At 41.9% G+C, this 12,674-nt stretch overlaps 1 protein-coding gene across 9 annotated transcripts in view; it reads right to left on the reverse strand.

Moving 5' to 3' along the window:
* Nucleotides 1-12,674, reverse strand: part of lrba (LPS-responsive vesicle trafficking, beach and anchor containing) — a 179,920-nt gene that overhangs the window by 114,728 nt on the left and 52,518 nt on the right. For 8 of the 9 annotated variants that reach the window (XM_079338044.1, XM_079338043.1, XM_079338042.1 and 5 more), the window contains exons 23-30: nt 12,420-12,601; nt 11,442-11,595; nt 10,777-10,957; nt 8,897-9,009; nt 8,189-8,296; nt 7,908-8,049; nt 6,912-7,266; nt 551-726 (exon numbers count right to left, since the gene is read on the reverse strand). In XM_079338044.1, coding sequence (XP_079194170.1) covers nt 551-726; nt 6,912-7,266; nt 7,908-8,049; nt 8,189-8,296; nt 8,897-9,009; nt 10,777-10,957; nt 11,442-11,595; nt 12,420-12,601 — 1,411 coding nt within the window. The remainder of the gene's footprint in view (nt 1-550; nt 727-6,911; nt 7,267-7,907; nt 8,050-8,188; nt 8,297-8,896; nt 9,010-10,776; nt 10,958-11,441; nt 11,596-12,419; nt 12,602-12,674) is intronic. The other variant, XM_079338037.1, reaches the window with a different exon arrangement.

Raw genomic sequence — 12,674 nt, forward strand, 5'->3', positions numbered from 1 at the left:
GTCCATGAAGGTACTCCATTAATCACATTCACACATGCAAAAAGGTGACAAAGGATCCCTCCTGTCCTGATTTACTTTCACTGCTCAGTGAGAGTTGCTTTGCTCGTAAAGTTGCAATAAAATGGTATTACTTCAATATGTTATTTTTATTGACACACCTTAATTCATCCTGATGTCTCCAATTAACCGAGAAGAACATTTCTAATAGAAGGAAAAGTGAAACAGTTTCTTGATTTCTGTTTTCATCAGCATCAATATTTAGTAGAATTTCTAAATATAAAGTCTAAAGTTTTATCCACTCTAACCTCAAAAAGCCAAAACTATTGCTGCTGTCTGAGTTTCAGTTGAATGAGTTCATCTCTGATACCTGAAAGTTGTCTCCTCAAGCCTTTGATAACGGGATTTTATTTTACAAGTTCAGCAATATTAATGTGCCAAACACACAGAGGAGCAAAGGCTTTCCACGCTCACACAGGCAGTGACAAACAATGCCTTCTTATATTAAAGCTTTTCTGTCAGTGTGCGTGTATGTGCGTGTGTTCATACTCACTTGCTGCAGACTCTGCAGAGGTGCTCTGGGAGTCATCTCCAGAAGATACCACAGCTACGCTGTCGATAGGTGTCCCGCCTGATACAGATGCCGCAGTGGCTGCTGGGACGGGAGTGGGAGCAGAGGTGCCTGGAGACGGTGTCATGCCCGCTTTCTTGGGTGCAACGATGACACTTCTGACATGAGACACAAAATAAATGATTCATTACACTGTATCCTTGACAGAAACGTTGTTGTCAAGACTTTAATGACAAAGAATGCTCGGAGAAAAAATCGGGGAAAAAAAAAAAAAAAACAGGTAAAAAAATCTGCTGCAACTTTTTTGGGCAAAAAATGAATAAATAAATAAAAATAAATATGTTGCCAAAACACAGCATGTAACTGCACTTCAGTCGTTTGTAAAAACATTGTTACTGATTTTCTTTACCAAATTGTTCCTTATTTCATAAGAATAAATCAGACCTGTCAAGAAAAGAAAGTGCTCTTGTTTGTGTTCATCTGCAGTCATAAGAAAGTACTCTGAAGTAGGAAGCACCTCGAAGGCTTAATATGGTTAGAATTAGTTCTCCAACAGAACAATTTACACAACTGGATTAAAGTTCACTTTCAAAACCTTCTGCGACAAATATATTTTTGACAAATCCCCTAAATAAAAAAAACAATTGAATGTATTACAAGCAGCCAACTGCAGCTTTGTCTATCTAAATGTTTAAAGGTTCCTATTTTCAATATTTAGATTTTAAAAAAATCTGATTAAAGCCAATACAGAATACAACTCTGTGTGATTTAGTATTTTATATCAAGCCCCAGCACAAAGGCTGAAGTTTAGTTCATGTTCTCTGCCATCATTGACAGCTACTGTGAAGTTCTTAACACAGCTATCTGTGCATGCATTGATAAAACTGCTCCTTCAGATGTCCATCCAGCACAGTAACAGGAAGTGTTTCTAGTGGTGATGTGGTACAACTGAGTGGAGTTCAATGTCCATCCGGGAAACAGCAGATGGGAGGAGTGCAGCATGCAGATAAGCTGTCAGTTAGAGCCTGGGCACTGACAGACCACTGGCCATATCAAAGAGAGCCTGGCCCTGCTTATCAGTGCTGACACAGGGGGGAGCGGGGGCTAATCACTGGCTACTGCTACCTCTCAGAAACACAAACCTCGGCAGGATTACCAAGATATGCACGCATACATAAGATGAACAAGATCGGACACTGAACGAAAAAAAAAACAAAAAAAAAACACAGACAACAGAGCTAACACAGTCCTGCATGAATCAGTTGTGTATGCAAGCTTTTTGGAACACACACAAACACCAGAGGATAGTTGGATCTGGATTTGTGTGGTGCAGACAGATACCTGGCTGCAGTATCAAAGGCTGCTCTCAGCTGATTTAAGGCAGCTGATCACATCTATTAAAAGTCACTGTGAATGTTAAACCTCTCACCGTTGACCTTTGCTTCGAGGGGTCTTTGATTTCAGAAAAATAAAAAAAGACAGAGCCGCGCAACGAGCCAAGAGGCCGGACAGGTGTGTTTAAAATGGAAACACACACGAGAGTGGACAGAGTGACACAGAAAACTGAAGTTGTGATAGAACAGAAAGTAATCAGTATTGATAGCCAGGCAGGGTGGAGATAAAAAGTTTCTGGTGACTTTTTTTTTTGTTTGGGGTTCTGATAGTGATGTTTGTGGACGGTGGTATCTGAGAACAAGGGCGGTGCTGATGTGAAGCACCCAAAGTGTCAACAGCAGGAGAGAGGGAGAGAGAGAGAGAGATAGATGAGGAGACTCCTGCTGTGTGGAGGAAGGGAGTGTGTGCGACTATAAATATTTGAATATATGCATACGAGTGTACAAATAAAACGCACAGTGTGCCAGTGAACATGTCTGTGTATGTGTTTGGCCTTCCATCTGTTCCACAGCAAAGGTCCAGTGAATTATTCAGCAGGTCATTAGCCACACTTATCATGAGTGGGCCGCCCCAGTCGATTAATCAGCCGTCAGCGGCCCCACTCAACTCACATACAGGGCTGAGTGTGTGTGTGTGTGTGTGTCTTTTTGTGTGTACTGAATTATTTAAAGGCTTTAACCTACAATAGATACGTGCAGTAAACACAGTGATTCCAGTAATCTCAGCTATTTCAGGTAAAACAAGTGACGAGATTGACTGAGGGAGAATCAGAAGAGTCTTTGTGTGTGTATGTAAAAATATCATTCTCAAGAGGGTTATAACCTCAGACCTGGACTTAAGGGAGGGAGGGGCGTCTGCACCCCCAGAAGAGCTTTGATCTCCTGCATCAGCCGTGTTTAATGCAAGCGCTGTGCATTGAAAGTATAAATGTGAATCGTTGACCGTCTGACACATTTCCATAAAGGTACTGCTTCCAAATCAGCACCGAGATCATTTCCTGGGTCTGAAGTTTCTCAAGCTCTGATTGGACTATGATGATTGGTCTTGGAGGGGCATGACCTTGATGACATCGGTGATTAATGAGTGTGGAGCAACTTGGACCTGAGGGCTTCAGTGTATGAGAAAAGAAGGATGTCTTTTCCTTTTCAAGTGCGTTTGGAAGTGTGCGCAGAAAGGACATTGTGCCGGCTGTACTATATGCATGATGTTTAAAAATAAAACTCAATGATTAGATGAAGGAGGGGGCAGTGAAGGTTTGTCAAGTCAGACGTTGTTTGTCTCGTAAAATGTAAGACATACTGTACAATGAGTTAACATCTTTTTTTTTCCCCGAGTTAAAGTCTTAACTTCCTTTTTTTTTGCTTCTATGTACAGTATTTCTTTAGGTAACGTAGTAAAAAAGAAGGAAAGCAGTAGCTTTTGAAAAGCTTTATGTTGTTTAGTAGTCTGATTCTTCCACAGAGATTTGTTTCCCAGCTGGTAACAGGGCTGAAAATCTGTCATGTCCCACTATGACCTAAAAGTATCCCATCTTTTATAACTTTTTGAAAATGACTATTTTTTCCCCAAAGATATCAGCTGTTTTTAAACTCTTTCTCCCAAATATCGATTTGTCATGTTGTATCAAGTTGTACCACCTGACGCCAAGCCACCACCGTCCGACTGTGTCGCCCCCGCAACCACCGGCGTCCTCATTCAAGCACGGCCTGCTCTTCACCTCAGCTGCGAGGAAGTGCGGACGACAGGAACGCAAGGAATACAAAAGAAGAAATACTTTATCTCATACGCGCTATTGTAACTCACCTAAAGACAACACTTCTTATGAATTGGGGCTACACAACTAATGATTGACGGATCATCCACCTAACTTCTTAAGAGGCTCTTTTAATGGTCTCATCAAAGTTCAGTTATTTGGTAAATTGAAGAAACACAAAGTGTATTAACAGCTGATATAATTTATCTCTGTACGACAAAAACTAATTCCTGCTTTTTTTACAAAACATCAACATGAGCAGATTTGCAGGTTGAAGCAGGATCACCAGAAGGTGAACTCGTCCGTCTCCTCGTTTGCATTCACACTTCATGAATACTTCATCCACAGGAGCTCACGTTTACGCATTGGGATCAGAAGAGGGAGGGAAGCAGCCTTCACTCTCCCAAGTTGTGTTTGTGTCTGACATGCTTAGCCTCTACCTAAGCAGCCCCATTAACAACACTTCAACATCAACACAACTCATCTGTACGTCAACTCGCACATGCATGTCGAAGTCTGCTGTCAGGAATGCAAACAACTGCACCATGTATATCCCAAAGTCTAACACACACACATTCTGCTGAAACCATGCAGCCTAAATCACCGGCTTGTACAATGACACTGTTTAGTTCTGGTTAGTGTCAGCAAATATTTGCAGACTGGCTGTCATAACAGGGGCACGGCTGAGAAATGGATGGGAGAAATCCAGCAGGTCCCAACTGGCAAATAAATCAGAGGGGATACTTCACCCCCTGACCACAAGCCCCCCAGTTTTTTTTTTTTATCTGGGAGATCACAGCTTCTTTCATATACTGGTCTCGTAAATTCAGCCCTCTGGGTAAGTGACAAGTTGCCATGTTTTGGCAGGAGATGTCAGTGTAGAATGTCAACTCTGGCTTGTACTGGTGTCACTGGGAGACTTACTGGTTAGTGGGAGATGCTGAGCAGTGGTAGAAGTCACTACAACATGATAATAAACATGTCTAAATGCATGGTAGGTAGAATTGTTGAGGGTAAAGACTGGAGACAGCATGCTGATAAAGAGTGGTTAAGTTAGATAAGAGAATAAATAAAGGATTAAAGCCGGTGAATGATTTGGATAAGATGCTGATCTGACCGAGAGGAATAACAGCCATTTCTCAGCTCGTACAGAGAGGTCTGCAGCGGAGCAGAGGGGATCTGGAAGAAGAAGAACTATGTGTATGCACAAACTCTGAAAATATCAAGAGTCTCACTAAGTAGCCTAAAAAATATTTAACTTGTCAAGAAAATGATAAAAACAAATGACAGCTGGATCTGGATTTGCTACACAGGACTTAAACTGGGCTTCCAAAATTAAAATGTTTTTTTATTCTCCAAATGAAAATATACAGAAAGTAAATTGCATAATGTTCTGAGAAGAGATTAGCTCAACATGTACGATGATGGCTGCTCTTTCAGACACTCCAGTTTGTAGTCCTTGTATATTAAATATGTATGTAAAATAGAGAAGGCTGATGATGTTAAACTCAATCATCAAATCAACAGGTACAGTGTGTGTATGCAAAGTCTGATACTGTTTTCTATTGTGTGATAAGTCATTGTTGTTGTCTTACTGCACACACTTGAACACATCCATGAGCTGACATGTTCCTGTCTCAGCAGGAAATACAAATCGAACTTGAATATTTATTCATAAACCTCACTTTATTCCCTGAGAAGTAGAGTTCATTTAGTCGGCCTTTATTTAAATATGGAGCCTACTTTTAGACAATGAACGTCTTCTTTAGGAACCCATGAGCATTCAGATAGCGTTCAGAAAATATGGTAAGTAAACTCATTTCGCCATGCTCTTGCTTGAACTGATAATACAAAAAGAAAAATGTGATTTTGACGCTTTTATGTGTGAACACACTTCGAGCAGCTTTTATTTCCTCTGAAAAAAAGAATTTGGTCTTTACAAAGAAAGACATTTGCCGTATGCTCCGGGTCTGTATACCCAGCATGAAGAGGCTCCCATCGGCAGTGAGCTGTTAGTCTATGTTCTCCAGCTCTCCTGACGTCCTCTCTTCCTACCAAGTGTGCTCAGCGGACAGGAGCCAGTCTAATCCCCCTGATATGAGGAGCGCCCTGAGACCTGACAAAGCATTCCTCAGATAAAGACACGCGATCACAGAGATGCCGTGGAATTCCCACAGTTGGGGGCAGGCAGGCCCACTGAGTGTGTTTGTGAGAGGCAGAAAAGAAAAAAAAAAAAGGGAGAAATATTTTTCTTCAGTACATGAGAACTTTGACTTGACATCACCCCCATGGAGACTTCTTTCCACCCATTCTCCCATCGCTTTTCTTTCTCTCCCTCTGAGCGTCTCCCACCCTCTTCTTCCTCTGCTGTTGTTTGAACGTCTGTCTCAGAATCAGCGCTCTAAATGCAAACCAGACCGGTGACCATCCTCTCTCACCTGGGCCCGTCTGTGGCTCCAGAATCCTGTTTGCTTTTGAAGCCTAACTCCCGACTGTTCACCCCCTGCACCTCCGGGGTTAATGCAAATTCTGCAGCTTTTATGTCAGAAATCGGGAGATAACGCTTTTAATGTTAGACAGTGAGTGACAAGCAGCAGGAGACATGAAAAAGAAAGTAGTTAAACATCAGTGACAAAGTGAAAAGAAACAGCTTCCTGCCAGCTACGTCTTTTCTGTCTCTTCTTCCCAGACAGGGCTCCTGTTTTCCTCAAGACACGCTCTTTGTAATGCAGTTTTCTTGGGATGAGGGCATACATCAACAGCCAAATGAAAAAAAAATTGTTTTTATCCGAGTGTGAGGGAACGAGTCGGAGGCTAAGATTCCCCCCGTTCAAAGGGGGTTTTGTTACAGAATGTTTTTCAAGATCCACCAAAGGCCTCCTCTAAGGATACCAAGCTGAGATGTCTTCAAGGTTTAACTTTCAAAAGTTCCCTGCAGATATGTTTGGGATAATATGTATGAAACTGTAAAACTATGAAGCTTGAGAATCACAGGCGCATAAACACCATATGGGCTCTTGAGAAAGTGATGGTGCTGTCGCGTCGACCCGGGAAGGTCTCTTTTTAAAAAAAAAAATTTAAACGCAGGTTTTTCCCCACAATCGAGCAGAACAAAAACATATGATGTCCTATAAATAGAAGAACAAAATCCTGCATATACCATATATCAACTTGTGTTTAACCCCGAGTCCTCACCTATCAAATGAGCTGATCTGCGGTAAATCTCTGGCCGCGTCGCCAGCAACTCCAAGGAATGCTGGTGGCAGCAGAGCCGGGTCCACCATGACATCATCGCCTTGAGAGCTCACAAGGCTGCGCAGGATGTCCTTCACGTTCTTGCCTTTTGCATCGGCGGGCTGAGAAGGTCTGACCTCAGAGGAAAGTGTGGACAAGGCCTCAGAGATGGCGTCAGGACCGTGAGTCACCCCGGAGGATGAAAGGTCTGCCTCGCTAGCGGCGGTTGAGGTGTGGTCATCACCGATGCCGGAATCATACCGCCGGAGAGAGACGCCGTTCTCCACTTCGAGACCTCCAGAAATGGCGCCGCTATCTGAGAGGAAATACGACAGAAAGAAATGAGAGCAATAATGACACACCTTATTAACTATGACTCACAAGCTTCTTTATATTATACGTACTATATTTGTTTACCATAGAATAACTAACCAAACACATTTGAATTCTGCTGCACTAGATGCTGTTCATGCCTTTAGTCTTTCTTAAATCTTTGCATTTCTCTCCTCACACTTTGGTTTAATGCTGTGTCGAGAAAACCTTTAAGTATTAAAAAAAATAAAGATACAAAAAAACTTAAAAAGGATGAGGTTGGGTTAAGATGAAAAGGTTATAATTACACCATATACAGCTTATTATTCAGAGGGCAAAGCAGGAAGATATTGGAAACCAGTGTTTTACATGTTGCATTGTTAACGTCCATTAAGATAAATATTTCCTGCTGTTACTGAGAGTCATATCAACATTTTCTTTGTATGATCTTCTATGATGAATACTTTATCCATTCATAATTAAGTGCATACCTTCTGTGATTTTCAGGTTTTTTTGTGCGTCTGGGTTGGTTAGGTTTTACAAATGTTTTCCGTGTTACAATTTCATCATTTTTAACCATAAAAAAAAAACCTTGGATACAAATGTAAATATTTCAGATTAATATTCTAGGGAGCTGGTATGTACCTGTGCTTCTCGAAGACTGGGATCTTTGAGGGTGTTTCTTGTCGTTGTGTGGCTCCAGGATGTCGCGGTACTTTGACACCATGAGAACGGAGATGAAGTAGACAACAGCGAGAGCCAGAAACTGGGCCTGCTTACTGTCCTCCTGAAACAAACAACAAACACTAAACGATCTCTGTAGTTGTGTCCTTCAGAGAGCAGTAAGAACAAAGTAGTTCTATGAGCACTCTAAGAGTTGTGCAATGCTTGTTTGTTACATGAAGGTGTTTTCTGTGTTCATTTACAATATCTCTGAAGACGACGGCCCTCAGCCGGTTGATGTCCATGTCCTGAAGGAGTCGGTCCAGGTCTCTGATTGGAGACATTCCACCTGTCACAGCATCCACAGGACTCTGCATGCATGTACGGGAAACAATAAGCAGCAGAAATCTAGTGTAGTGTCCAACTGAAATGCAAACAACGTGTATTTTTACACCGATAAGGACGTTTATTAATCTATGAGCACGTCCTGCAGCTGGGTCAGATTTCACAGCTTAGGGAAGCCATCCCTCCTGGGATCATGTCCTTAACATAATGGCTTTTCTATGGAGCCACTGCATTATAAATGAGTGTTAACACCCGGTTCAGGGAAGAACAACATGACTTTACTGGAAGACACTGTATCAAATCCAAGGGCCAATGACAAGAGGCCGTGTCTGAAGTCACAAATATCAGCCAGTGTGGTAATACAATAAGATGTGAGCTAATGCAATAACACTTGGTTGTTGGTAAGCAGGACAAAGGACACAGCTCTCCCTGGTTTACAATGAAGTAGAAGACAAGGGCAAAGGAAGATGTGGTTGGAAAAAAAACAAAAAAACAAAAAAAAAGAGCAAGGAAGTGAGCCTGTTTTAAGAAAGCTGTTTAAAGTAGGGACATTTTTGAGAGAGATTAAACATGTAAACAGGAGAAAATACAGAAGAATAAAACAAGGTGAGGTTTGTGATACTTGCCTGTGCAGATGCAGATTTGGCTGCTCCCAGCACATTACTGGCTGAGGCTTCTTTGCCATACTTGAACTGGGCTTGCTGACACTCCAGACAGTTCCTCACAGCCATAGCACACACTGAGGATCAGAGAGAGATACATCCATTCATTTTGTATAAAATAAAGAGGTCTTTATATTTAAACACCGAGCAGCATTATGCCAAGGTCTCTCAAAGGAAAGGGAACCTAAAGAACATTGGGTGGAGAGAGAACATTTCTGTGAGAATTCAGCTCATTGGTCTGAGGGCAACACTGCAAGGAGAGCTGAGAGAGACAAGAAAGAAAAAGGAGAAAAAGTGGGGCCATGTCAAGGTCAGTGCACTGGCAGCACCGCTCACTCTTCTCTGCTCCACCTCTACTCCTCAAGGTCACAGTGCAAGGGTGTGCTCCTGAATCACACCCACTGTGTGCAGGTCCTATAACATATGACACTGCCCGGATCTGCACGCGCAGAGTAGGCAAGCAAGATTGGGGGGGGGACAACATATCTTGCATCCGACAACTTTGGGATTGTTTTAAACTGTCACACTAAACCATTTGTAATCTAATGTAAAGCTTCTTTGTGGGACCCACCTTACAACCCCCCCCCCCCCCCCCCCCCGCACTGTATCCCTGACAACTGACAAATGTGAACTCTGAGCCATTTAGATTACGAAAGAGGGAATTATTCCGTCTGGAAATGGGCTCGCTTTTTCCATTAGGACTACTCTTTCATACAACCATTTATAAAAACGAGAGGGGGGGAGGGAGGGCTGGAGATGCTAAAACCTTGTTAAAGTCTTCGAAAATCAGATTAGGTGGAAGCAATGGGGAGCACATACCTCATCAAATATTCATTTCATAACGGCTGCTTTCTAAAACGGGACCTGTAGTGTGGTGGCATCACTTTACTGCACAAGCCCAACATCAGCAGAGGTGGTTGGATAATATCCAGGGAGGGGAGGGGGGGTGCTTTTAGGGAAACAAGTTAGCATTTTGAAAGCCTTTTTGTTACTAACATACACTGCAAAAGAGTATTTAAAAGCTAAACGTGATACCTGGGTGTGCATTGTTACTGGTATGGAGCCTCGCATGAGGAAATTATTCAAATCGGTGCAGAAAGAATTGCTGCACTTCCTCGCTGAGTGTGTGTATGCAGTCTTCATCTATGTTTGCAGAAAAGGTGCACCACATAAAATAAATAATGTAAGAATCAGTATCTTTTATTCAGCCGGAGCATGGCTAGGCTTTTGATGCTGTCAGAGGAAACGGTAATAGCCTGGAACAGAAGGCTGGGAGAGAAAAGGGCCTCAGGCTACGGTGCACTTCGGTACAGCCAAGGCCATTATGCAGAGCTCACTATATCATGATAGCAGCCATTTTAGAGTGTTGCCATGCAGTGGGGTTATAATAACAAGATAAGACGGTGCTGATACGAGCATGAGTGAAGGAGGTGAGGGAATGAGAGCGGCGGGCTGGAGAAGCAGAGGGAGTGGGCAGGAGAGAAGGAGGGAGGGTCAAAAAGACTACAGGGAGCCATGACTGAGGCTAACATGAGCTGATATGAGCTGGATCAATGAACAGGGGAGGACAGAGGACTTGGTAAAAGGAAGAGATAAAAGATGGAATTCAGAGAAGAGTCACAGATGAGCAGAGAGACAGCTAAAATAGTCCAAATCTATTTCCCTCAGGATCAATAAAGTATTTATCTATCTAAATGCAGGTTTCAAGAAATAACACAAAAGGGAAAATAAGGGACGGATGAATGAGTTTAAATAAAATAGCTTTGTAAGGAAATCCCATTTACCTTTTTTATTTATTTATTTAATTTTAAACCGGCAAAAAGGAAGGAATCAAGTGTGCATACCAAGGCGAAGGCACTGCCGGAGGATGCCTCCTGACGACATGTTTTTTTCTGCTTCTATCTCAGTAAAGTTAAGCGAGCTGGCGAAGATGAGAACATCCACCAGGTTGATGAGGCGCTGCAAGAAGGTGATGGAGGCTTCAATTGACAAGCCCTGGGATGGCTCAATGTTCTCCAGTTCATGCTGGGAGCAGAGAAGAGGGAAAGTTAGAGAGAAATAACGTGACAAGTAATCAACGAAGTGAAACTACTACTAATGTTATTTTGATGAATTCATTGAAAATATATCTTCAATTTAGATTAAATGGAATAAAAGAATGATCATTTGGATGAAGGGTAATGTTAATGCTATTCTGACTTAGACACCTGGTCATTTAAAATAAGAATTTTACCACCTGAAATGGCTAATTACACAACAACAACATTTGGTTACAGAACATCTGACTGACATTGAAAGATAATAAAAGTGGACATCAGTCAGTTTCTTAGAGAGGCAAAGACTCGCATAAGAAAGCCTCAATCACTAAACCCAGACAACGCAACAACAAGCTAACATTGTTATGCAGCAGCTAACTGCAGGCTAATGTGATTGGGAAAGGTCAATGTGGATGAATAACTTCCTTCGATTGGAGCCATCCGACTAGATGTAGACACACGAGGACACTCACAGAGGAGGAGGTGGCAGCGGAGAGAAGAGGTAAGATGCCTCCGCAAGCCATGATGAGGTTGTCCACCACCTGGGAGATGAGATGTATGCTGTTGTGGACAAACACCACATTCTCACTGCTGTTCACAAAGTCCAAGATCGTCTTTGTGGAGTGGCTGAGAGGAAGACAAAAAAAAAATAATAATAACCTCTTTAAAATAGGACAGTGACAATTCAAACTATTTAAAGTGAAAGCATGTCTTGGTGCTCAAAATAAATTTGATCAGCTTCACGAATTATTTCTGTGCCACTACATGCTAATATTCTAGGATCAAAATAGCCCACATGCCCGAACATATTAATATTTTCATTTATTTAGTATTTTAATGTCTTACCTCTGCTTTATTTCAAATGTCTCTTTAGTTGGATCTTGTGTGGATGTTGGATGTCATATTTTCTCTCTGTGTCTCAATATGCTAAATGTTTGTCTTTTAACTCGTAAAAGCGGTGTGAATTGTTTTATGTAGGAATGGTGCTCTATAAATAAACGTGCCTTTGGAAAAAAATAAACTGTTCTTTATTGTGCCCCTAATCAAGTGTCCTATGTGGGGCCTGAATTTTAAAACATCCTGAAGGACTTGAGTTTTATTTTATCTGCAGTACAGTACTATAATTTATGAGCAATACATTTTTTTTATTTAAAATCAGTAAAAAAAAAAGATCCTAATTTTAAAGTGTGCTCTCATAAGGTTCTATCATTAGGTTTTGCCTCTGCACACAGAAAATATAAGCGTAATAATCAGGAACACTGTTTAATTTCCCATTTGCAAAACAAAGAACTGATTCTGACACATGTATTACTCGGTTAAGAGATTAAATGTCCTGTGTGTTCCTCGGAGGAATGAAACGCCAATCAATCTCTTTTCCATTAATCAATTAACAAAACGATTGTTCGCTAAAGGGTTGGTGAAGTCGTAGAGTCAGCGCATTGTTGACCCACCTCCTCCACATCTGGACGTCGGTTTCGATGGAGAAGAGCAGGTCAGTCAGGAGGCGTTGGTGCATGTGGGACCAGCGGAACTCTGGGATACGAAACATGGTGGATCGAGGCGCTGAAGTGCTGCTCTCTCTCTGAGGGCCTGAAGAGCCTCCCGCTGCTGCCGACTGGCCTTGGCTCGTCTCCTTAAGGGAAATGAATAAAGGATAATGGCTTAAAAATAATTCATTACAAACAACAAAATTAAGAAAAAGTCTG

This window comes from Symphodus melops (assembly GCF_947650265.1).
Source record: "Symphodus melops genome assembly, chromosome: 2".
NCBI lineage: Eukaryota > Metazoa > Chordata > Actinopteri > Labriformes > Labridae > Symphodus > Symphodus melops.